The 24,366-nt window shown below is 45.7% G+C and overlaps 3 protein-coding genes across 18 annotated transcripts in view; 2 read left to right on the forward strand and 1 right to left on the reverse strand.

The window, feature by feature from the left end:
- Positions 1-123: 123 nt before the first annotated feature.
- Positions 124-5,259, reverse strand: LOC135254202 (oocyte zinc finger protein XlCOF6-like). Of its 2 annotated transcripts, none has more exons than XM_064334241.1 (6): positions 5,028-5,259; positions 3,993-4,090; positions 3,602-3,823; positions 2,587-2,817; positions 1,859-2,015; positions 124-1,402 (listed from the first exon to the last, which is right to left on the reverse strand). In XM_064334241.1, the coding sequence occupies exons 2-6, from the start codon at positions 4,041-4,043 to the stop codon at positions 303-305; spliced, it is 1,761 nt and encodes a 586-aa protein (XP_064190311.1). In that variant the 5' UTR covers positions 4,044-4,090; positions 5,028-5,259; the 3' UTR covers positions 124-302. The 2 variants fall into 2 exon arrangements, with proteins under 2 accessions (XP_064190311.1, XP_064190310.1); XM_064334240.1 differs by having other exon boundaries at positions 3,993-4,093; positions 5,028-5,257.
- Positions 5,260-6,450: 1,191 nt separating this feature from the next.
- Positions 6,451-19,324, forward strand: LOC135254190 (tripartite motif-containing protein 16-like). Of its 7 annotated transcripts, none has more exons than XM_064334192.1 (8): positions 6,456-7,521; positions 8,300-8,395; positions 8,636-8,869; positions 9,017-9,176; positions 9,369-9,419; positions 10,491-10,561; positions 10,870-10,920; positions 19,188-19,324. In XM_064334192.1, exons 1-8 carry the CDS (start codon positions 6,679-6,681, stop codon positions 19,221-19,223), a joined length of 1,542 nt encoding a protein of 513 aa, XP_064190262.1. In that variant the 5' UTR covers positions 6,456-6,678; the 3' UTR covers positions 19,224-19,324. The 7 variants fall into 7 exon arrangements, with proteins under 7 accessions (XP_064190260.1, XP_064190262.1, XP_064190261.1 ...); XM_064334191.1 differs by lacking the exon at positions 19,188-19,324 and adding an exon at positions 11,389-11,471 and having other exon boundaries at positions 6,460-7,521; XM_064334186.1 differs by lacking the exon at positions 19,188-19,324 and adding an exon at positions 11,389-12,475 and having other exon boundaries at positions 6,659-7,521; positions 10,491-10,643.
- Positions 15,293-24,366, forward strand: part of LOC135254200 (E3 ubiquitin/ISG15 ligase TRIM25-like) — a 69,568-nt gene continuing 60,494 nt past the window's right edge. Inside the window, exons 1-7 of one of the 9 annotated variants that reach the window (XM_064334223.1) lie at positions 15,294-15,921; positions 16,698-16,793; positions 17,029-17,262; positions 17,413-17,572; positions 17,756-17,806; positions 19,188-19,258; positions 19,640-19,690. In XM_064334223.1, the coding sequence (XP_064190293.1) occupies positions 15,331-15,921; positions 16,698-16,793; positions 17,029-17,262; positions 17,413-17,572; positions 17,756-17,806; positions 19,188-19,258; positions 19,640-19,690 (1,254 nt within the window). In that variant the 5' untranslated portion in view covers positions 15,294-15,330. Of the gene's footprint in view, positions 15,922-16,697; positions 16,794-17,028; positions 17,263-17,412; positions 17,573-17,755; positions 17,807-19,187; positions 19,558-19,639; positions 19,691-20,157; positions 21,618-24,366 lie in introns of those variants that run through there. The other 8 variants (XM_064334238.1, XM_064334236.1, XM_064334234.1 and 5 more) reach the window with 8 other exon arrangements.

A 24,366-nucleotide genomic window follows, 5' to 3' on the forward strand; every position in this document is an offset into this window, starting at 1 on the left:
ATTTGGCTCGGACCCTCTGGGCACCACCAGCACCGGTGCACCCCCCGACCATGCAGCGAATCTGACCCCCCCCCCCCCCCCCCCCACAGTGAAAATAATAAAATCTGAGCACCTGCCATGGAATGACACCAAGGAATGACATTCTATAACCCATAAACTCATAAATACATGCACACACACACACACACTCAAACAAACACTCACACACTGTCTCTCTCACAAACACACTCTCACACACACACACACACACACTCTCTCTCTCTCTCTCTCTCACACACACACACACACTCTCACACTCATCCTCATTCCCCCGGGTGGCTCCTCTGGTGTCTCTTGTAGTTGCCCAGGTGGTTGAAGCTCTTCCCGCAGTGCGTGCACTGGTAGCCCTTCTCCTGCGTGTGGGTCTGCAGGTGGTGCTTCAGGTGCGCGGCCCGGGCGAAGCTCCGCCCACACTGCGCGCAGACGAACGTCCGCTCCCCCGTGTGGGTCAGCTGGTGCCGCCGGAAGTTCCCGATCAGGCTGAAGCTCTGCCCGCACTGGGAGCAGTGGTACGGGCGCTCTCCGCTGTGCGACCGCTGGTGTATGGTCAGGTCCCAGACCCGGCCGAAGGTCTTGGCGCACTGGGCGCAGCTGTACGGCCGCTCCCCCGTGTGGATGATCTGGTGCTTCTTCAGGTCGCGCGAGGAGCCGAAGCTCTTGGCGCACTGGGCGCAGCGGTAGGGCTTCGCGCCCGTGTGGCCCCGCAGGTGCGCCCTCAGGGTCTCGGCGTGGCCGAAGGTCTTGGCGCACTGCGGGCAGCGGTGCCTCTCGGCGGTGTGGGTGCGCTGGTGCTTCCTCAGGTCCTCCGCCCGGATGAAGGCCTTGCCGCACTGGGCGCAGGGGTACGGCCTGTGGCCCGAGTGGGTGCGCTGGTGGCGCGTCAGGTTGTACAGGACGGCGAAGCTCCGCCCGCACTGGGCGCAGCTGTACGGCCTCTCGCCCGTGTGGACGCGGAGGTGCCGCTTCAGGACGTCCGAGCACACGAAGCTCCGCCCGCACTGGGCGCAGGGGTACGGCCGCTCCCCCGTGTGGCTGCGCTGGTGCACCTTCAGGTCGTTCTTCCGGGCGAAGCTCTTCCCGCAGTGGGAGCAGGCATGGCACTTGGCGGCGGCCGCGTCGGGCCGTCCCCGAGGGGACGAGGAAGCGGCTTTAGCGGGCGGCGGCGGCGTCGTCGTCGTCTCGGCGACGGTAGCGTTGCCAGGAGACGACAGGCTCTCCTGCAGACGTGACTTCGACCTGAACAGAGTGACGTAGTCCTCTGGGTGGGACCTCTTCAGGTGCCTGTGCAGGTAGAGCTCCACGGTGAAGGAGACCGGGCATCGGGTGCAGGGGAACACCGGCGACGACACCTCCACACTGCCCCCTGGAGGCGGAGAAAGAACATCGCACCAGCTCGTCTCTCACCTGCATGTTGGCACAGCCTGGCTCAAATAATCATCTAAAAAATACTTCCGGCCCTTTAGACACACAAGTAACATTCCAGCAGATTACTGACAATCTGATGACAGATTACCCGTCCACATGAGCAGGTATATGCTCGCTCTCGCTCTGCATAACCAGGTGTAAGCTTTGTCTGTCTCTCTCTCTCTCTCTCTCGCTCGGTCTGTATGACCAGTTGAATGGTCTCTCTCTCTCTCTCTCTCTCTCTCTCTCTCTCTCTCTCTCTCCCCCTCCCTCTCTCTCTCTCTCTCTCTCTCTCGCTCGGTCTGTATGACCAGTTGTAAGCATTGTCTCTCTCTCTCTCGCTCGGTCTGTATGACCAGTTGTAAGCATTGTCTCTCTCTCTCTCTCTATATATATATATGACCACATAACTCACGGTATCGGAAGTCCGGAGCGTGTTCTCCCTCCTCGAGAGTTCCTGAAAACTCGTCCGCGTCCCCGCGGTTCCCCCCCAGCCGGGGTGGCGTGTGCCCGTCGCTGCAGTCGAACTCGCCGATCGATAGGCCACAGTCTTCGTAAGAGCTCCCTGTGCCCTTTCCCAAAACACCCGGGAGATAAGTGTGGGGGGGGGGGGGCGGGGGGCGGGGGGCGGGAGAAAGGATTTAAAAAATGAGGTATGGAGACAGGGATAATGCTAAGGAAGTTTACTGCTGCCATGATCTTTCTGATGGACCCTGAGGGCCAGCCAGCTGTCATAACTGTCATTACTGAGCCAACTATCGTTAGCGAGCTAGCGAAAGGCTAACCATCCGACGATTATTTGTTATCGATTACAAAATATGGAGCCACAGTCAGACACAGACTAATTTTACGACAATACCACCAAAATGTTTGGAGTGGTCTGGCACCGACAATGCTTCTGTTGTTTTCGTAATTCTTTCTTTTTTGTTGGTGTTTTGCACTGTACAAATCGTCACACTGATTTTTCAGTTTTTTTTTGTATTGGATATCAATGCAGGTGAAGCCTTTTGCCCTAAAGTGCAATTGCAATGGAACCATTTTTTCCCCACCAAAAAACTAGGACTGCCCAAAAACCCTCACGGTCCAACCGAGACCACCCCATGTCCAACCTTGTAAGTAACGAGGACTGCTGTAAACACTCACCAACAGGAAGGAGTCATCCCCACTTCCTGTCTCCTGCTCCGGGGCGTCAGAGAGAGACGACGTCTCCCATGTGACCGCTTCAGGGTCAGGCTCCTCCTTCAGCGCCTGGCACATCGGCTCTTCCTCCTGCTCCTCCTCTTCCTCCGCCATCAGTGCAGTCATGCCGGAAATGTCGCCGTAGCGACTGATCTCGCACCCCTCTGGTTCGGCCTTGACCCGCCCCTCAGTTTGCTGGGGGGGGGGGGGGGCACAGAACGGGAGAAGGCGTGTGGAAAATCAGGCCCATAAATCACAACGCGTGAGCCTGACTCAGCTGACCACCTCTTTAACAAGCGAGGCCAGGCCACCAGGGGCCTGTGTCACAGAGCAGGGTTACGGAGTTAGCTGGATAACTGCGCGGAGTAAAACCCGGAACAGCTCTCTTTGCTTCAGTCCATGTTCCAGATCTGGGATGGATCCGGGTTTTACTCAGTGCCGGGAAGCCTCGCTCTGCACGGCTTTATAATGAACAGCTTAAACTCGATAAAATGTCAGGTGCTGGTCCAGTGCGTTGCGGTGCTGTATGAATGTGCATGTCGTGAGAACAGAAGGGGGGGGGGGGGGTAGAGCTGCACACACACGCACACACGTTCTCTCTCTCACACACACACACACACACATGCTCTCTCTCACACGCACACACACACGCACGTTCTCACACTCACACACATGCTCTCTCTCACACGCACGCACGCGCACACACACTCTCTCTCACGCACACACTCTCTCTCACGCACACACACACACACACACATACACGTTCTCTCCTCCACACACACACACGTTCTCTCTCTTCACGCACACACACACACACACACACACACACACACACACACACGTTCTCTCTCTCACGCACACACACACACAAAGACACACACACGTTCACTCTCGCTCACACACACGCGCACACAGACACACACACACACACGTTCTCTCGCTCTCACGCACGCACACACACACACTACAGCCCACTAACCTCCAGGAGAGACGCGGCCTGGGACCCCGCCTCCGGCCGGTCAGCCTCGCTCGCCCCCGAGACGACCACCAGGGAAACGGCGTCCATTTCAAACTCTTCCTTCACCAGCTGATCCTCCCACGGTGCGCGCATGGCCTCCTCCTCTTCCTCCTCCTTCTCTCCCGGAATCTCAAACTCCTCGCACTCCTCCTTGATCAGCCGCTCTGCCAGCAGGGTTGGATTCTGGAGGCGAAAGAAACGATTGATTGATTTCGAGGACCTCCCCCTGACCCCCACCCCCATCTTGCCCCAGGCTACGTCGGCCAGACTCCTCCCAGATAACAGACCAAGACCTGGTTGTGAAAACCACCGCATTTACACAGAATCAGAATAAGTCAGCTTCAGTTTGCACCTTATAAAATTCAGTTGTTCTTTGACCACAGCTATGTTTTCCCTTGTCCATGGTCTCTATCCGGTCCAGTGGAAGACTCCAGTCTGAGATCTCAAGTCCTCCTAGAATCAAATAACAAGCCTGATCATTTACCGCATGCGCACACACACAAATACTAAATGTTTGTTTGTTTTAACTGGGGCTAAAAAGGGCACATCACTTCAAAATTAAGTTACACAAAACACCGCGAGGTACACAATGTAACACACCCAACATGGTAGTCACGTAGTGTACCGTTAGCCCGCTAGCTCCTGCTTTTGACAAACAGGGAGACGGACTTTCATGCCAACAGCAACATCAATGGGGACAGGAGTTCAACCAGCAGTTGAACTAATATTAATAATATTAATTGCTCTGAATGAATAAGACTAGAGCATCGCATGGTGCAAATAGTTTATTCTAGCAAGTGACCTCAGTTCAGGTGCCCTGGTTCGGAGTTGCATACCTGTATTGTAGCCTATACCTGGGGGGTATTCCGTGAAGCAGGATTACAGAGTTAGCTGGATAACTGCACTGAGTAAAACCCGGAACCCTCCCAAATCTGGAACATGGACTGACGCAAAAAGAGCTGTTCCGGGTTTTACTCCGCGCAGTTATCCAGCTAACTCTGCAATCCTGCTTCATGGAATACCCCCCTGATTGTAACCATTTTCAAACTGCGGAGAGGTAACATTAACTTGCTAGCTCACTAGTTCTTGTTATGTAGCTAGCAAGCCAGTGGCCGTTTTTAATGTAGGTATAAGGTATTAGGTCTAAAGTCCAAACAAAGTTCCTCCGTTGTATCTAACGTTACCCTATCTATTGTAACAAAATAGCGGACTTCATTCTTTTGTCAACAACAACCCATCACCACGAGATACAACTCGTTCCCAATACTAGCCTGCTGATCCATCTGCTACGAAGCTAGCCATGTCCTCATGTAGGCATAATAAGCTAGCGAGATAGAAGTCAATACGATGTATAACAACAAATGCAATATAGATATAAAACGCTCACCACAATAGCGAAGCTGCCCAACACAGCAAGAACAGAGCTCAGTGAACTGCTACTCTTTTGAGAGAGGACGACTACGGCACCGCGGTTGGGCAAAACCTTCTTCTTCTTCTCTGTGCGGTTGTAACCGCAGCTGTTAGGTATGTTGCTGCCATCTCCTGGGCTGGAGTGTGGCCCCAAGATTATCGGTGACATTTTTATACGGTCTGTGGTGACAACCGATGACAATCCAGCATCTGCTACAGAAAACAGTTTATTAAAAACAGCAGTGTGGCGCCGGGCTGGGACCTGACTGGGAGTAACTGCCAAGGGCGTTGCTAGACATGAAACTCTACTGGGGCACAGCTCCCCCCCCCCATGACTCAAATCACACATTTTTTTTCTTGAATGCCTGCAACATGCACACTGCCGTGCACGGACAGTAATGTGCGCGCCGCGGTGTACGGACCCAGACCGCTAGGTGCGCGCCTCAGCTTGTATTTTGGGTTAAACTGCGTTGCTTTGACATTGTGAATTAATTCTTTTCCCTGTTATTATCAATCTAAATTAATCCACTGCCAATACCAGCCATCCCCTGCACAATACCAGCCATCCCCTGCACACTGTCATCAGCAACCAGAGAAGTGTGTTCAGCGACAGGCTGCTGCTCCCGAGGATCAACACGAACAGACTGAAAAATTCCTTTGTTCCCCGTGCCATCAGACTGTACAACTCCAAAGTTGGAGGGAGAGGAGGGGGTGGGGGAGGATAGGTTAGGTCTGAGGTCTGAGGAAGTAGAGTTAGGCCTGATCACCTGAACATCATCACACTGAACAGTCTCATTATTTATTGTTTACTACCTATTTAATTAAACTGGAACAACCGCTGCTACTATACCACTAGTTAATTAATTAAACTGACACAACCGCTGCTATTTTATATAATCGCTGCTACTTTATTCTTTATTTATTTTCTTTTTTCTTTTATTTTATGTATATATCGTTACTATCTCTATGTTTGATGTGTGATGTTTAACTTGTTAACTTTTTAACTTATGGTGCTGTACTCACTGGAAACCTGAATTTCCCTAAGGGAACTTCCCTACGGGATCAATAAAGTTTCTATCTATCTATCTATCTATCTATCTATCTATCTATCTATCTATCTATCTATCTATCTATCTATCTATCTATCTATCTATCTATCTATCTATCTATCTATCTATCTATCTATCTATCTATCTATCTATCTATCTATCTATCTATCTATCTATCTATCTATCTATCTATCTATCTATCTATATAGGAGCTTGTTAAAACTCGAACGTGAGATTTTACTGGGGCACAGCAGATCAATACTGGGGCACTTGCCCTAATAAAAGGGGCCTAGCAACGCCCATGGTAACTGCATTATTTCTTCACATGACCCGGGTGTCTGATTGTCACGCCGTTTCAACTTTTTCGCGAAACAGGTAATTCAGCACACGGCTGATAGTAAATAGCTGGAAATCATCTAATGCACGTTTTATGAACCCGAGCCCTTATGACTCGGAAAATATGTTCAGTCTCCGGACTGGGGACGGGCTGTGTTATGCTTCGTTTAGCGTTAATGAATTCAAATAGCTGAAACGCGTTTAAAACACAATTGATTGCTACTGAACACCGCTTTGTGGAGTATGACCTGGAATATGCATAAACCTGCAGAACGCTTCCAGGTTATTGACCAAACACTCGTTACACGCAGACTTGTTTGCGAGATATTAACTAGCAAATCTCCGCTCTGCTACTCTTGCTCTTCAGACTGGCCTCAGTCCAACACCACACCTCCTACAACTGTGGGCAAAACCAGGAAGTCACTCCCACTCTCTCTGTCACGCAGTTTATTAGAAACGAAACTTAACTCTGCCTCTGTTAGTGTGTGCAGTAAAATGGCTGAGACCAGTATCTCAGTGGATCAGGACCAGTTCAGCTGTGCGATCTGTCTGGATCTACTGAAGGATCCGGTGGCTATTCCATGTGGACACAGTTTCTGTATGGGCTGTATTAAGGGCTGCTGGGATCAGAATGATAATACTGGTGTCTACAGCTGTCCCCAGTGCAGACAGACCTTCACTCCAAGGCCTGTTCTGGGCAGAAACACCATGTTGGCTGAAGTGGTGGAGAAACTGAAGAAGACAGGACTCCAAGCTGCTCCTCCTGCTCACTGTTACGCTGGATCTGGAGACGTGGCGTGTGATGTCTGCACTGGGAGAAAGCGCAAAGCCATCAAGACCTGTCTGGTGTGTCTGGCCTCTTACTGTGATACTCACCTCAAACTTCACAATGAACTCCACCCAGGAAACACACATAATGTCATCAATGCTACTAGAAACCTGCAGGAGAACATTTGTCCTCAACATAAAAAACTGCTGGAGGTTTACTGTCGTACTGATCAGCAGTGTATCTGTTATCTGTGTACGATGGATGAACACAGAGGCCATGATACAGTCTCAGCTGCAGCAGAAAGGACTGAGAAACAGGTAAGCACTGAAACTCTTATGCATAACACTCATGGTTTATTGCTAAAAAAATGTAGGCTACTAGTAGTACTACTGAGGATCACAGAGGCCATGATACAGTCTCAGCTGCAGCAGAAAGGACTGAGAAACAGGTATGGACTGGAGCTCTTCACTGGCAGTTCTGATACTGGTTATAATGGGAGAGGAACTGAGTAAATTGGGAACTGTGGGATTTCTCTGATTTTTCAAAAGGTCACACATCTTTATGTCATATATTATGAAAACTTAATTTGTATTATTAAAATGTTATATTAATGAACTGTGGGATTTCTGTGATTTTTCAAAAGGTCACAGAAGTCACATCTTTATGGTATATATTATAAAAACTAAATTTGTATTATTAAAAGATTATATTACAATTAAATATGTATGTTACAAGCTGCATTTCATTACTTGTTTTTGACAAACTTTAATGAAGAGTACAGTCCAGGCCTGAAGTCTACAGTGTTAAAGCAGTAAGATCAAGAGGTGAACCCAAGTCAGCTCTCTGTGACAGCTCTGTTCACACCCCTCACCCCCCTGTTCACTCCCTGAATGGGAATCAACATGACTGGAGCAGCTAGTTCACTTGCACAGTTTAGAAGCTTTACTTATGAGGCCAGAACACTTCTCCACAGACATGCAGAATTTCAAATTATTTGTTGCTTTCTTATAGTATTTAATGTTAAATATGAGAAAATTATTAAACACATGTGAATGCAGGGTACTATAAATATAACTGAAAATAATCTGTCCACAGAAGCAGCTGGGGGCGACACAGAGTAAATTCCAGCAGAGAATCCAGGAGAGAGAGAAGGAGCTGCAGGATCTGAGACAGGCTGTGCAGTCTCTCAAGGTGGGTACGGACCAGAGGAGAAGACAACAGCTGGCTGCTGGAAGAGCCATTTCAGGGCTCAGTCAGGGATCTCCTCCTGTCAGTCAGTGAGGAGCCCAGTGTTGGGCCACTTTCTAGCCCTGTGGGGCTCAATCCCACTGAGCCACACTGTGGGGAACAGGCTGTCTGGGGTCCCAGTAAGAGCTGAGTGAAAGGCCTAGTTAAAATGTACAGCCCTCCTCTTTCTGTGTCTCCTAACAGCGCTCTGCACAGGCAGCAGTGGAGGACAGCGAGAGGATCTTTACTGAGCTGATCCGCTCCATTGAGAGAAGGCGCTCTGAGGTGAAAGAGTTGATCAGAGATCAGGAGAAGGCTGAAGTGAGTCGGGCTGAAGGACTCCTGGAGCAACTGGAGCAGGAGATTGCTGAGCTGAGGAGGAGAGACGCTGAGCTGGAGCAGCTTTCACACACAGAGGATCACATCCATTTCCTCCAGGTAACATCACTGGCTCTTTGACAGTCTGCAGTATGTGCATTGTGCATACAGGGTGAGGTGTGTTCCTCATTTACAAAGATTTGCTTTTGAAATCTGCACAGGAATCAGTATTGAGACTGTTTGTTCTGTCTGTCTGCCTGTCTGCAGAGCTGTCAGTCTCTCTGTGCCCCTCCTGGACCTGGAGACTTTCCCAGCATCGCTGTCATTCCACACGGCTCTTTTGAGGCTGTGAGGAAGTCTGTCTCTGACCTGAAAGAACAATTGGAGGACGTCTGCAAGAAGGAACTAGTCAAAATTTCAGAATCAGGTTGTTAAAAATTTTAAGGACCAAAATCATTTTTTCCCGTTTTTATTCAATGCAAAACCAATGGGTGGACAGAGTGGAGTGAAATTAATTTTCAGCTAAACTGTAAAAACTGACGAATATTTTAAATCTAACTCCTTCATCCTCATCCTCACATCTTTCTATTTGTCCTTTTCTCTCACACTGCCTCTGCAGTGAAAAAAGTCCATACTGTAGAGCCCAGGACCAGAGAGGATTTCTTACAGTGTGAGTGCTCGCTCTGAAACTCTGATCTGAGACAGACAGACAGACACACACACACACACACTCTCTCTCTCTCTGTCTCTGCTTACAGTGAGAATGCTTGCTCTGAAACTCTCATCTGAGACACACACACACACACACACACACACACACACTCTCTCTCTCTCTCTCTCTCTGTTACAGTGTGAATGCTCGCTCTGAAACTCTCATCTGAGACACACACACACACACACACAAACACACACACTCTCTCTCTCTCTGTCTGCTTGCAGTGTGAATGCTCGCTCTGAAACTCTCATCTGAGACACACACACACACACTCTGCTTACAGTGTGAATTCTCACTCTGAAACTCTCATCTGAGACACACACACACACACACACACACACACTCTGCTTACAGTGTGACTGCTCGCCCTGAAACTCTCATCTGAGACACACACATGCATGTGGATTTATGGGCATGTGGATTTATGGGTAACGGTGAAAAATCACTGCAGTGGTAATTAAAGCCCCTGGACTTGTACCAACTGACACAAGTAAGCCACCAATTATTTAATTTACATACACGCAGACACACACACACACTCACGCAGGCACATACATTCACGCATAAAACACTGAATTTTCAAATGACTCTAAAACAAACAAAATTAAATTACAAATAGCAATGGACAACTCTTTCATTAAAATAAATTGTCATTACTTTTCCTACTCCATCATGGTAAATGGACTGCATTTGTATAGCGCTTTTATCCAAAGCGCTTTACAATTAATGCCTCTCATACGCCAGAGCAGTTAGGGGTTAGGTGTCTTGCTCAAGGACACTTCGACACGCCCAGGGCGGGGTTTGAACCGGCAACCCTCCGATTGCCAGACAACCGCTCTTACCTCTTGAGCTATGTCGCCCCCCATTGTGTGTCTGTTTCCTCTGAAACAATCAAAACATGCAAAGAAACAAACATATGGAGATGAAAAATACTTAAACCAAGCTGTAAAGTTTTGGAGAAAAGAAATTATTTGAGACAGAACTGGATCTGTCCTCATATTAAATCTTAACCTTCTCCTTCATAAGATTTCTGTCACCTCACACTGGACCCCAATACAGTGAATAAATACCTCTCTCTGTCTGAGGGGAACAGAAAGGTGACCCGTGTGAGAGAGAGCCAGTCATATCCAGATCATCCAGAGAGATTTGAGCACTGGGCCCAAGTGCTGTGCAGAGAGGGTCTGTCTGGGCACTGTTACTGGGAGGCTGAGTGGAGTGGGGATGGGGTTTATATAGCAGTGTCATATAAAGAGATCAGGAGGATTTCTATCACAATAATAAGAGCACTAAAATCCCTGTTCCCTACTCCTCCAGAATAGGAGTGTACCTGGATTACAATTCCAGATTTTTTATAGACAAATTATGTTTGTTTTTTTCCGAACTTTCTTGTGATTTCTCTCCACAGTGGAAGACATCCATACTGTTGAGCCAAGAACCAGAGAGGACTTCTTACAACGTGAGTCTAATTAAAGCTAAATTAAAAGAAAACGGCAACATGAGAATATTAGGAAATATGAAAAAATAGATGATTTGTATAATTTTCTATATTATATACTATAGATTCACTTTAGGAATCTCATACATTTTCACCTGCATCAGACACCTATTAACTCAGCTGCAGTCCTCCTGGTATTAAACGGATGGATCCTATATGATAATATATATGTCCTGCAGTAGGACTGTGTGAAGAAAGCTACAAGACCAATATGCAGTGACACAAAAAGAAATAAGATCATATATTGATTGCAAATTCTATACAAGGGGGGCAAGATATGAAGGAAACGGTAACAGAAACAAGATTAAAACAAAAATTAAGCGATCAATGTGAGGTTAAAGAACAACATTGAAATATGATTTTAAGATGGGTAAAATATATAAGATTTGTAAAATATGTAGGGATTGTAACACACCTCTTCTCCCTCAGATTCCTGTCAACTCACTCTGGACCCCAACACAGCGCATAAACACCTCCGTCTGTCTGAGGGGAACAGAGAGGTGACCCGTGTGGCAGAGATCCAGCCATATCCTGATCATCCAGAGAGATTTGAGCGCTGGGAGCAAGTGCTGTGCAGAGAGGGTCTGTCTGGACGCTGTTACTGGGAGGCTGAGTGGAGTGGGGATGGGGTTTATATAGCAGTGTCATATAAAGAGATCAGCAGGAAAGGGCGGGGTAATGACTGTGGTCTGGGATATAATAACAAGTCCTGGAGTCTGCGCCGCTTTTCCGGCGGTTACTTTTTCATGCACAATGCTGAGAGCACTAAAATCCCTGCTCCCCCCTCCTCCAGAATAGGAGTGTACCTGGATCACAGGGCAGGAACTCTGTCCTTCTACAGCGTCTCTGACACAATGACCCTCCTGCACAGAGTCCAGACCACATTCACTCAGCCCCTCTATCCTGGGTTTGGGGTTTGGGGAGTTGGATCTTCTGTAAAACTGTGTGATCTGTGATGGGGGAGAGAAAATCTAAATCAGCAGTAATCAGATCAAAGAGGGAAATACAACCCAAAACCACTATGGAAGAATATGACTGCAAATTAATTATTGAACCCAAATTCATGAACTAAATAAAATGTAAAAATCGAATATTCTTTCATGAACCTTCATTCTTTGTTGTTCACAATGCTAAAATCAGTCACAGGAATTTTTATGAGTTCATGTACATGTTCATAACCTGAATTTGTTACTTAAAGTATTGTTAAATTCCATTAATTTTCTGATTGAATTTCCAGAGGTTCGAATAGCAGTGGCTGAAGCTTTGCTTTATTTCTTTGATGTGCAGATGTTCAGTGTAGAGTGATTAAATTTGGGTTTAGAACCAAAACATTTATTGAATTGGAGAATGGTGAATGAGTAGCTTCAAATCAACTATTAATTATTTGATCAGGGTTGTATCAATCAATCAATCTTTATTTATATAGTTGTATTAAAATGTGATTGACTGACTTTAACACAAACTGTACAGGTGCTCAGTTTCATTCATTTGTGAAATAAAGGTCTTATAATCTGTGGCATGCTCTGAGATGAATGGCTGTGTTCACAGATATGAGAAGAGAAAATGGTTGATAATATTCACAGAAAAACAGTCAATTGAGGGCTAAGCGGCTTTAAAAAACGAACAACAGAAGAATGACCAGATGGTGGGTCACATGACCACTTAGGTGACATGAGAACCTGTTGACCAATACCCACAATATGGACTGAAGGAAAACATTATATGCATGTGTCTGTATATAAGTGGGAATGATAGGATAAATGTGGTGGACTGTGACTAATATCGACTGAAATGCATGAGATAGGTGATACATAGACAGGCACACTGAGCTGTTATGAGAGGGCATAGGGAGGTTATGATCACAGGTACAGTACGTAGGGAGGGGAAGGGAAAGGATGTTTATGTATGGATGTGTACAAGGGTGTAATTTATGGGGATAACAGGTGGGTTACACCCCCACCAATATAAACAAACAGGCTGAATAACCCTTCCAATTATACACCATTATGATGAGAAAAATGACTCCATATAATAATTATGCAATTTTCATGTTGTGATTGGGATACAGTGACCAGTAGGGTGTAGGAATGCCCCTAGACCCCCCTAGAAGGTTGCAGTTCTTGGGTTCTGTGCATTTCAACCCCCCAAGACCATTTACCTTACAATATACTACTCGTTTTCAGTAAAAAATAAAAATAAAAAAAGTCTCGATTCTCTCATTATATTTCCTACAGTGAAGACAAGGGATAATTATGTTATCTGACTACAACAGACTAATATTAGAACACACTTTTCTAGAATAAATTGCTTGTGGTTTTTTAAAATAACTACATTATCAATCATAGTGACATCTGTGGTGTTATGGGTCAAAATTTACCCGTAAAGATCTATGTTAGAAAAGGGTTTTTTTTCTTCCTGAAACCAAACATAATTTTGTTCAAAATAACAGATTCTAATTGAATATGAACAACAGGGTTTCTCAAATCATATGTAGTCAAGACAGCCCACCTTACCTAAACAAAGTACCACCATGAGTATCCATTTGTAGCTCGACAAATTTCCTGTTATTTGTCTGAATAATAATCCATACTCAATACTCAATTGAAGACCTGAACAAATATTTGACTATAACATCTCGTTGCCAAAGGTTGCACAAGGTTTGTCTGAAGGCTCAAAATAACGAGCTCCCTCACCAACCCCCAGTCCAGGTCTCCTGCCATAGCACAGCGACTGGGAAAAGGTCTATAATCAAATCAAATCTAAATGTATTTATATAGCGCATTTCACAAACAATTGTCACAATACACTTCACAGACAACCCTGGCCAAAGCCCCCACAGGAGCAAGCCTAAAGCAACAGTGGCATGGAGAAACTCCCTGTGGCAGATGGAAGGAACCTTAGAAGGAACCAGGCTCTAGGGGTGGCATCCATCCTCTTCTGGCTGGCTCAGGGTGTAGTTTGGTGACCCACATGGTCAGTCAGTCAGTGTTTTATTGGTCGATCAAATTAGCGGCAGCTACGTGACAGACCTGAGGTAGCGGCTCAGATGATGCCGAAGGTAGAATATCAAAAAACACCACGAACATGAGAGCTTTTCCCAACTGCCTAAAGAACATCCTCCTCCAGTGAAGATATCCACTGTTCCATCCTGGGCCCATCTCAGTCATGCATGCAGACACATCAGACACATCAGTGAGTAAAGTGTAAAGGGGGACCAACGGCTTTATTTCCTCCTGCCACAGGCGTTTGATTGGCAGATTGTTTATCTCCATGGCGATACAGGACGTCACCATGCGGCTGACAGTAAATAATCTGAAAATCAGCTGAAGTGGGTGTTATGAACCTGAGCCCCCAGGACTCTGGAAAACTTTTCCCTCTCGGTCCTGAGGTCAGGCTGTGTGATACCATTTTTTGTTCCCGCCAGTCTCTTGACCATTTAAAGTTTCTGAAAAATGCGTAACTCACTCCTTAAATCTGAAGGTGCTTCATGTGCATTTGAAATACAACAGATTTCTACAGCTATGTGCTCAACACCGTTTAGTGGAGTTTGACTTGAAAGATGCCTTTCTGTCAGGACCACTGTCATCAAGTAGAACTTTATTGACAATAAAGGCAATACAGTTATGTTTGGCGGTATGGCTCTGTTCTGGAGCTCTCCCGCCAACCACGCAGCCCGCGTGGATAAGGCCGGGAGGCCAGCAGCCAAACCCCCCCTAGAGGGGTACACACAGAACAGATCCAGCAGCAAAGCAGTTTTAACACGTATGAATGGAGCAAATGCAATTTCTTAACACATAAGGATGGAGCAATACAACTTCTTAACACATAGGAATGGAGAATGCAAATTCCTGACGCATGGGGATGGAGCTGGGGTGGTGGAGGGGTTTTACGAAGCAACGTGCAGCGCTTGCATGCAGGAGGAGCAGCCGAATGAGTAGAGGGAGGCTGTTTAAGTAGACCGCCCTGTTAGTGAATGTACTGTGATAGGCGAACATCACTCAGCTGAGCCATCAGCTGATTCGGCCAGAGCGCTTGACTCTCGTGACCTGCCAGAACTACGCGATGCTCCATTTTAGCCAAACTGCAGCTCTGGTTCCAGATTAGGGACTCAACACTCGTCACCCCGTCACACGCAGGCTTGTGTGTGTGTGATGTTTATGAGTAAATCTCCACTCTGCTGCCCTTGCTCTTCAGCCTGGCCTCAGTCCAGCACCACACCTCCTGCAGCTGTGGGCAGAACCAGGAAGTTACTCGTCTGCCAAATGCGTCTGCCAAATGCCTGTAATGTAATGTAATGTACTCCCACTCTCTCTGTCACGCGGATTCAAAGAAATGAAACTAGACTCTGTCTCTGTCATTGTAAGCAGTAAAATGGCTGAAGGTGAAGGTTTACTGGATCAGGACCAGTTCAGCTGTGCGATTTGTCTGGATCTACTGAAGGATCCGGTGGCTATTCCCTGTGGACACAGTTACTGTATGGGCTGTATTAAAGGCTGCTGGGATCAGGATGATCCTACTGGTGTCTACAGCTGTCCCCAGTGCAGAGAGACTTTCACCACAAGGCCTGTTTTGAGAAAAAACACCATGCTGTCTGAAGTGGTGGAGAAACTGAAGAAGACAGGACTCCAAACTGTTCCTCCTGCTCACTGTTACGCTGGACCTGGAGACGTGGCGTGTGATGTCTGCACTGGGAGAAAGCGCAAAGCTGTCAAGTCCTGTCTGGTGTGTCTGGCCTCTTACTGCGAAACTCACCTCCAGCCTCATTATGAATCTCCTGCCTTTAAGAAGCACAAACTGGTCAAAGCCACTGGAAACCTACAGGAGAAGATCTGCTCTCATCATGACAAACTGCTGGAGGTTTACTGTCATACCGATCAGCAGTGTATCTGTTATCAGTGTGTGATGGATGAACACAAAGGCCATGATACAGTCTCAGCTGCAGCAGAAAGGACTGAGAAACAGGTAAGCACTGAAACTCCTATGCATAACACTCACAACACTTCACAATGATCTCAACCCAGGAAACACACATAATATCATCAATGTTACTGGAAACCTGCAGGGTGATATTTGTCCTCAACATAAAAAATTGTTGGAGGTTTACTGTCGTACTGATCAGCAGTGTATCTGTTATTTGTGTGTGATGGATAAACACAGAGGCCATGATACAGTCTCAGCTACAGCAGAAAGGACTGAGAAACAGGTATGGACTGGAGTTCTTCACTGGTTATAATGGGAGAGGAACTGAGTAAATTGGGAACTGTGGGATTTCTGTGATTTTTCAAAAGGTCACAGAAGTCACATCTTTATGTTATATATTATAAAAACGAACTTTGTATCATTAAAATATTATACTACAATTAAATATTATGTTACAAGCTGCGTTTCATTATTTGCTTTTGAAAAACTTTAATGAAGAGTACAGTCCAGGCCTGAAGTCTACAGTGTTAAAGCAGTAAGAGCAGGAAGTGAACCCAAGTCAGCTCTCTGTGACAGCCCTGTTCACACACCTCACTCCCCTGTTCACTCCCTGAATGGGAATCAACATGGCTGGAGCAGCTAGTTCACTCACACAGTTTAGAAGCTTTACTTATGAGGCCAGTACACTTTTCCACAGACATGCAGAATTTCAAATAATTTGATGCTTACTTATAGTATTTAATGTTAAATATGAGAAAATTATTTAACACATGTGAATGCAGTGTACTATAATAAAACTGAAAATAATCTGTCCACAGAAGCAGCTGGGGGCGACACAGATTAAATTCCAGCAGAGAATCCAGGAGAGAGAGAAGGAGCTGCAGGATCTGAGACAGGCTGTGCAGTCAATCAAGGTGGGTACTGACCAGAGGTGAAGACAACAGCTGGCTGCTGGAAAAGCCATTTCATGGCTTAGTCGGGGATCTCCTCCAGTCAGCCAGTGAGGAGCCCAGTGTTGGGCCACTTTCCAGCCCTGTGGGGCTCAATCCCACTGAGCCACACTGTGGTGAACAGTCTGGGACCCAGTAAGAGCTGAGTGAAAGGCCTCGTTAAAATGTACAGCCCTCCTCTCTCTGTGTCTCCTAACAGCGCTCTGCACAGGCAGCAGTGGAGGACAGCGAGAGGATCTTTACTGAGCTGATCCGCTCCATTGAGAGAAGGTGCTCTGAGGTGAAAGAGCTGATCAGAGATCAGGAGAAGGCTGAAGTGAGTCGGGCTGAAGGACTCCTGGAGCGACTGGAGCAGGAGATTGCTGAGCTGAGGAGGAGAGACGCTGAGCTGGAGCAGCTTTCACACACAGAGGATCACATCCATTTTCTCCAGGTAACATCACTGGCTCTTTGACAGTCTGGCATTGTCACAGCATTGTGCATACAGGGTGAGGTGTGTTCCTCATTTACAAAGATTTGCTCCTGGAATCTGCACAGGAATCAGTATTGACTCTGTTTGTTCTGTCTGTCTGTCTGTCTGCAGAGCTGTCAGTCTCTCTGTGCCCCTCCTGGACCTGGAGACTTTCCCAGCATCGCTGTCAGTCCACACGGCTCTTTTGAGGCTGTGAGGAAGTCTGTCTCTGACCTGAAAGAACAACTGGAGGACGTCTGCAAGAAGGAACTAGTCAAAATTTCAGAATCAGGTTGTTAAAAATTTTAAGGACCAAAATTATTTTTTCCCATTTTTATTCAATGCAAAACCAATGGGTGGAGTGAAATTAATTTTCAGCTAAACTGTAAAAACTGACAAATATTTTAAATCTAACTCCTTCATCCTCATCCTCACATCTTTCTATTTGTCCTTTTCTCTCACACTGCCTCTGCAGTGAAAGAAGTCCATACTGTAGAGCCCAGGACCAGAGAGGATTTCTTACAGAGTGAGTGCTTGCTCTGAAACTCTGATCTGAGACAGACAGACACAGACACACACACACATACACACACACACAAACACACTCTCTCTCTCTCTCTGTTACAGTGTGAATGCTCGCTCTGAAACTCTCATCTGAGACACACACATACACACACACACACACACACACTCTCTCTCTCTGTTACAGTGTGAATGCTCGCCCTGAAACTCTCATCTGAGACACACACACATACACACACACTCTCTCTCTCTGTTACAGTGTGAATGCTCGCTCTGAAACTCTCATCTGAGACACACACACACACACACACTCTCTCTCTCTTTCTGTGTACAGTGTGAATGCTCGCTCTGAAACTCTCATCTGAGACACACACACACACACACACACACACACACACCTCTCTCTCTGTTACAGTGTGAATGCTCGCCTGAAACTCTCATCTGAGACACACACACACAACACACACATCACTCTCTCTCTCTCTGTCTGCTTACAGTGTGAATGCTCGCTCTGAAACTCTCATCTGAGACACACACACACACACACACACACACACACACACTCTGCTTACAGTGTGAATGCTCACTCTGAAACTCTCATCTGAGACACACACACACACACACACACACACACTCTCTCTCTCTCTGTTACAGTGTGAATGCTCGCTCTGAAACTCTCATCTGAGACACACACACACACACACACACACTCTCTCTCTCTCTCTCTGTTACAGTGTGAATGCTCGCTCTGAAACTCTCATCTGAGACACACACACACACACACACACACACACACACACTCTCTCTCTCTCTGTCTCTCTCTGTTACAGTGTGACTGCTCGCCCTGAAACTCTCATCTGAGACACACACATGCACACACACACAAACTCTCTCTCTCTCTCTGTTACAGTGTGAATGCTCGCTCTGAGACACACACATGCATGCCGGTTTAGGGGCATGTGGGTTTATGGGTAACGGTGAACAATCACTGCAGTGGTAATTAAAGCCCCTGGACTTGTACCAACTGACACAAGCTAGCCACCATTTATTTAATTTACATACACGCAGACACACACACACACACACACACTCACGCAGGCACACACACTCATGCATAAAACACTGAATTTTCAAATGACTCTAAAACAAAAATAATTAAATTACAAATAGCAATGTACAACTCTTTCATTAAAATAAATTGTCATTACTTTTCCTACTCCATCATTGTGTGTCTGTTTCCTCTGAAACAATCAAAACATGCAAAGAAACAAACATATGGAGATGAAAAATACTTAAACTATGCTCTAAAGTCTTGGAGAAAAGAAATTATTTGAGACAGAACTGGATCTGTCCTCATATTAAATCTTAACCTTCTCCTTCATAAGATTTCTGTCACCTCACACTGGACCCCAATACAGTGAATAAATACCTCTCTCTGTCTGAGGGGAACAGAAAGGTGACCCGTGTGAGAGAGAGCCAGTCATATCCAGATCATCCAGAGAGATTTGAGCACTGGGCCCAAGTGCTGTGCAGAGAGGGTCTGTCTGGGCACTGTTACTGGGAGGCTGAGTGGAGTGGGGATGGGGTTTATATAGCAGTGTCATATAAAGAGATCAGCAGGAAAGGAGAGGGTCATGACAGTGCTCTGGGATGTAATAAGTCCTGGAGTTTGTTCTGCTCCCCCTCCAGTTATTATTTCTATCACAATAATAAGAGCACTAAAATCCCTGTTCCCCGCTCCTCCAGAATAGGAGTGTACCTGGATCACAATTCCAGATTTTTTAAAGACAAATTATGTTTGTTTTTTTCCGAACTTTCTTGTGATTTCTCTCCACAGTGGAAGACATCCATACTGTTGAGCCCAGAACCAGAGAGGACTTCTTACAACGTGAGTCTAATTAAAGCTAAATGAAAAGAAAACAGCAACATGAGAATATTAGGAAATATGAAAAAATAGATGATTTGTATAATTTTCTATATTCATAACTGATTCACTTTAGGAATCTCATACATTTTCACCTGCATCAGACACCTATTAACTCAGCTGCAGTCCTCCTGGTATTAAACGGATGGATCCTATATGATAATATATGTCCTGCAGTAGGACTGTGTGAAGAAAGCTACAAGACCAATATGCAGTGACACAAAAGGAAATAAGATCATATATTGATTGAAAATTCGATTAAAGGGGCGCAAGATATGAAGGAAACGGTAACAGAAACAAGATTAAAACAAAAACAAAAAGATCAATGTGAGGTTAAAGAACAACAGTCATTGAATTATGATTTTATGATGGGTAAAATATGTAAGATTTGTAAAATGTTTAAGGATTGTTACACACCTCTTCTCCCTCAGGTTCCTGTCGGCTCACTCTGGACCCCAACACAGCGTTTAAATACCTCCGTCTGTCTGAGGGGAACAGAGAGGTGACCCATGTGAGAGAGAGCCAGTCATATCCTGATCATCCAGAGAGATTTGAGCACTGGGCCCAAGTGCTGTGCAGAGAGGGTCTGTCTGGACGCTGTTACTGGGAGGCTGAGTGGAGTGGGGATGAGGTTTTTATAGCAGCGTCATATAAAGGGATCAGCAGGAAAGGGCGGGGTTATGACTCTGTTCTGGGATTTAATAACAAGTCCTGGTGTCTGCGCCGCTCTTACGGCCGTTACTCTTTCCAGCACAATGCTGTGAGCACTGAAATCCCTGGTCCCCCCTCCTCCAGAGTAGGAGTGTACCTGGATCACGGGGCAGGAACTCTGTCCTTCTACAGCGTCTCTGACACAATGACCCTCCTGCACAGAGTCCAGACCACATTCACTCAGCCCCTCTATCCTGGGTTTTGGGTTGGTACTGGAATCTCTGTAAAACTGTGCGATCTGGGATGAGGGAGCAAAATCAGCAGTAATGATACAAAATAGGGTAATTCGAAGGAATAACACAGACAAATTATGTTACACATGTAATAATACAATTCTCATTAATGAACTACATTAAATGTAAAAATCTAATATTCATTCATGAAATTTATTCTTCAATGTTCACAATGTATAAGAAGCATTTTTATGAGTTCCTGTCAGTTTCTGTATCCTGTATAATTATGCAATTCTATTTATTTTACTTTCCTTTTTCTTCTTCTTGAGTGATTTCAAGAAATTTAACACATTACTGCCCTCCGCTGGTTCATTGAAACAAAATCACAAAAGTAAATAATAGATGGCTAAATGAATTAGTTGATAAATCAGTAGAAACTCAATAAATCCTAAACTTATATATGAGAAAATAGCCACTTTTGTTATTTATTTCCAGAGGTTAGAACAGCACTGGCTGAAGCTTTGCTTCATTTCTGTGATATGCAGCTGTTCACAGTAGATTGATGAATGTTTCTTACTCAATGAATAAATAAAAAATCAGAACCAGCAGTAATCCAGTAAATCTGGTTAATTCAACCCAGTAACATAGAAAATTATATAACTACAATGTAATATTCAAATTCAAATTCATGTGAAATATTTAATGTAAAAATCAAATATTCTTTCATGACCCTCGATTTTCTTTGTTTTTCACGATGTTAAAAAAACATTCTTAGATACGCATGCTTTCATGAACTGAATTCATAACAATAAGACTTACACAATTCCATTTACAGTATTTTATACTTTTCTTATTAATTTCCAGAGATTGGAAAAGCTCTGGCTGTAGTTTGACTTTGTTTCTGTGATGAGCAGATGTAGAATAATGAGTTTGGGCACCAAACCAAAAACACAAATTGTACAATTGCTTAGTTTTGTTCAGTTTTTAAATAAAGTTGTTTCAGTTTGTGACGTGTGCTGAACAATTTTATGCTTCTCACACACACACCCTCCCCCCCTGCACCCTAAACAGTGTTCTGCTTCTCTCTCTCTCTCTCTCTCTTACACACACACACACACACACGCCCCTCACTGCACACTAAACAGTGTTATGCTTCAAGCATCTCCACAAGGTGCTTGAGGTTGACCAGACACAACCTAAGGCTGAGAAATACATCATCTCCACATAATAATAATAGAACAGCAGCTGCATAATGAAATGTTGAAGCAGTAGCATTTCTTCACCACTAGGGGAGACACAGACCATCCGTCATCCTTCCCTGCTGTCAGCAGCTCATCACAGGTCTGTCTCATTTACTTCTTACTTCTTTCCCTTCAGTGAAGGCCCTCACTCCCACAACGTTGGCTGTTTACCCATCATGCCTCACAGATTCTGCCAGAGGCCTTGGCCTGCGATGAATGTCTTTGCTAATTTTTGTTGGGTCTCCCCCGAAGCTCATCGTCCTTCTCCTTTAGGAAATCGCAGCTCTTGGCTTTCCTCCAGGCCGTATCCCTCACTGTGCTGCTGTTGAATGGAATAAGGGCTGCCCCTGGAGTGACTTGGACGGTGTTTGTGGGACTTGTAGTTTTTTTGATTCGATGGGTGATGCCACTTCCCTGATGCTCATCATGCTCGGCTTCAGGGAGGACAGCACTGCAGATTTCTGTCACTTGCATCTTCTGCAGCCCCCTTCTTCTTCTTCTTCTTCACCTCCTCCTTTTCCTGCTTCTTCTTCTTATCCTCCTCCTTTTCCTGCTTCTTCTCCTCCTTTTCCTTCTTCTTCTTCTTCTACCTCGTCTAAAGTTTTGTTAGAAGTGCAGGTTGGGATGTTTATTACCGACTAAGTCTAATTATTTAAAGAGTCCAGACCACATTCACTCAGCCCCTCTATCCTGGGTTTGGGGTCTATTTCGGATCTTCTGGAAAACTGTGTGATCTGGGGCAAGGGAGACAAAATAAAAATAAGCAGAAATCAAATCAAGTAGGGAGATTCTAACCAATAACACGGCACTATTTTATAACTGAAATTTAAATCTTTCTTCCTTTGTCAGTTTTAAAAGCAGTAGCAAGCAGTTCATGGGTGTTATCTTAAATTGATTTTATAACCTGAAAAATCATGTAATTGCATTTATCAATTTTTACATTAATTTCAAGAGGTTCGAATACCACTGGCTGAAGCTTGGCTTGGCTGTAGAAGGATGAAAGTTTGGGTTTAGAGCCTAAAAATTAACTGGATTCAAACATGGTTTATGAATGACTTCAACTATGGTCAGAAAATAAGTAAACTCTTTATTTTTTGACAGGGACAGCATTTCATTGTTATTGACTCAAATTGTACAGTTCAGTTTCATTTGTTTCTGAAATAAAGGTCTTACAATCTGTGGCATGCTCTCCGGTGGATGATTATGTTCACAGATATGATAAGAGAAACAAGTGATTTTGTAAATATTTACTTATAAAACAGTTCATGGAGGGCTGAGAGGATTTAAACAATGAATAACAAAATATTCACACACACACACAATACTAGGTTAGACTCACCTCTACCCTCAAGGGTTTGTGATGGTATTAGGTGATGGGTCTATTGTAACTGTGTACAAATACAGCGCAATTACTCCTGTCAAATCGACTCTAGCACTGTTTATCTGGGTGCAGGGCTAATATTTATTCTCTCCTTCGAGTACTTTTAACTAATTGCTATCAGCTCCGGCTCCCGCTGATGCAGGTGGATGAGTCCATTACATCCTGGATTGCAGACTATCTGACGGGCAGACCACAGTTTGTGTGGATGCAGGGCACACGCGCACACGCACGCACGCGCACACGCGCATGCACACGCACACGCACACGCACACGCACACACACACGCACACGCACACGCACACGCACACACCCTCTGTGTCGGACATGGCGATGAGCAGCACGGGGGCTCCACAAGGGACAGTCCTGGCTCCCTTCCTGTTCGCCCTGCACACTCCTGACTCCTGACTCTGAGTCACGTCATCAGCAGAAGTTCTCAGATGACACAGTGATAGCGGGGTGTGTCAGAGGAGGGCAGGAGGAGGAGCACAGGAGCCTGGTGGAGGACTTTGTTGAGTGGTGCAGCAGGAACCACCTGCAGCTCAATACTACCAAGACCAGGGAGATGGTGGTGGATTTTAGGAGGTCCAAGGCCCTGCCGGCCGCTGTCAGTATCCACGATGAGGACGTGGAGACGGTGGGGTCCTACAGATACCAGGAAGTGGTAACACTGAGGCCCTGTACAAGGGACAGAGCCGCCTCTACTTCCTGACGAGGCTCCGGTCCTTCTGTGTGTGGAGGACAACGCTGCGGATGTTTTACCAGCCCACTGCAGCAAGGGCCATGCGGCAGTTTGCTGGGGCAATGGGCATCAGGGCGGGTGATGCCAACAGGCCCAACAAATGAATAAAGACGGCTGGTTCTGTAACAGGACTCCCTGGAGGCAGCAGTTGAGCAAAGGACACTTGCAAAACTACATGCCATCACGGACAACAGCTCCCGCCCCCTGCATGCCACTACGGCCATGCAGAGGAGCAATGATCCATCTGCGCTGTTCCAAGGAGCGCTACCTGGGGTCGTTTCTGCCGGCAGCCATCAGGATTTTCAACAAGTCCCCCCACTCATTGTCCCTTATATATATATATACATATATAAAAAAAACAACAAAAAATAACTGTCTGACTTATCTATCTATTC

Source organism: Anguilla rostrata, chromosome 4, assembly GCF_018555375.3.
Source record: "Anguilla rostrata isolate EN2019 chromosome 4, ASM1855537v3, whole genome shotgun sequence".
In the NCBI taxonomy this organism is placed as follows: Eukaryota; Metazoa; Chordata; class Actinopteri; order Anguilliformes; family Anguillidae; genus Anguilla; species Anguilla rostrata.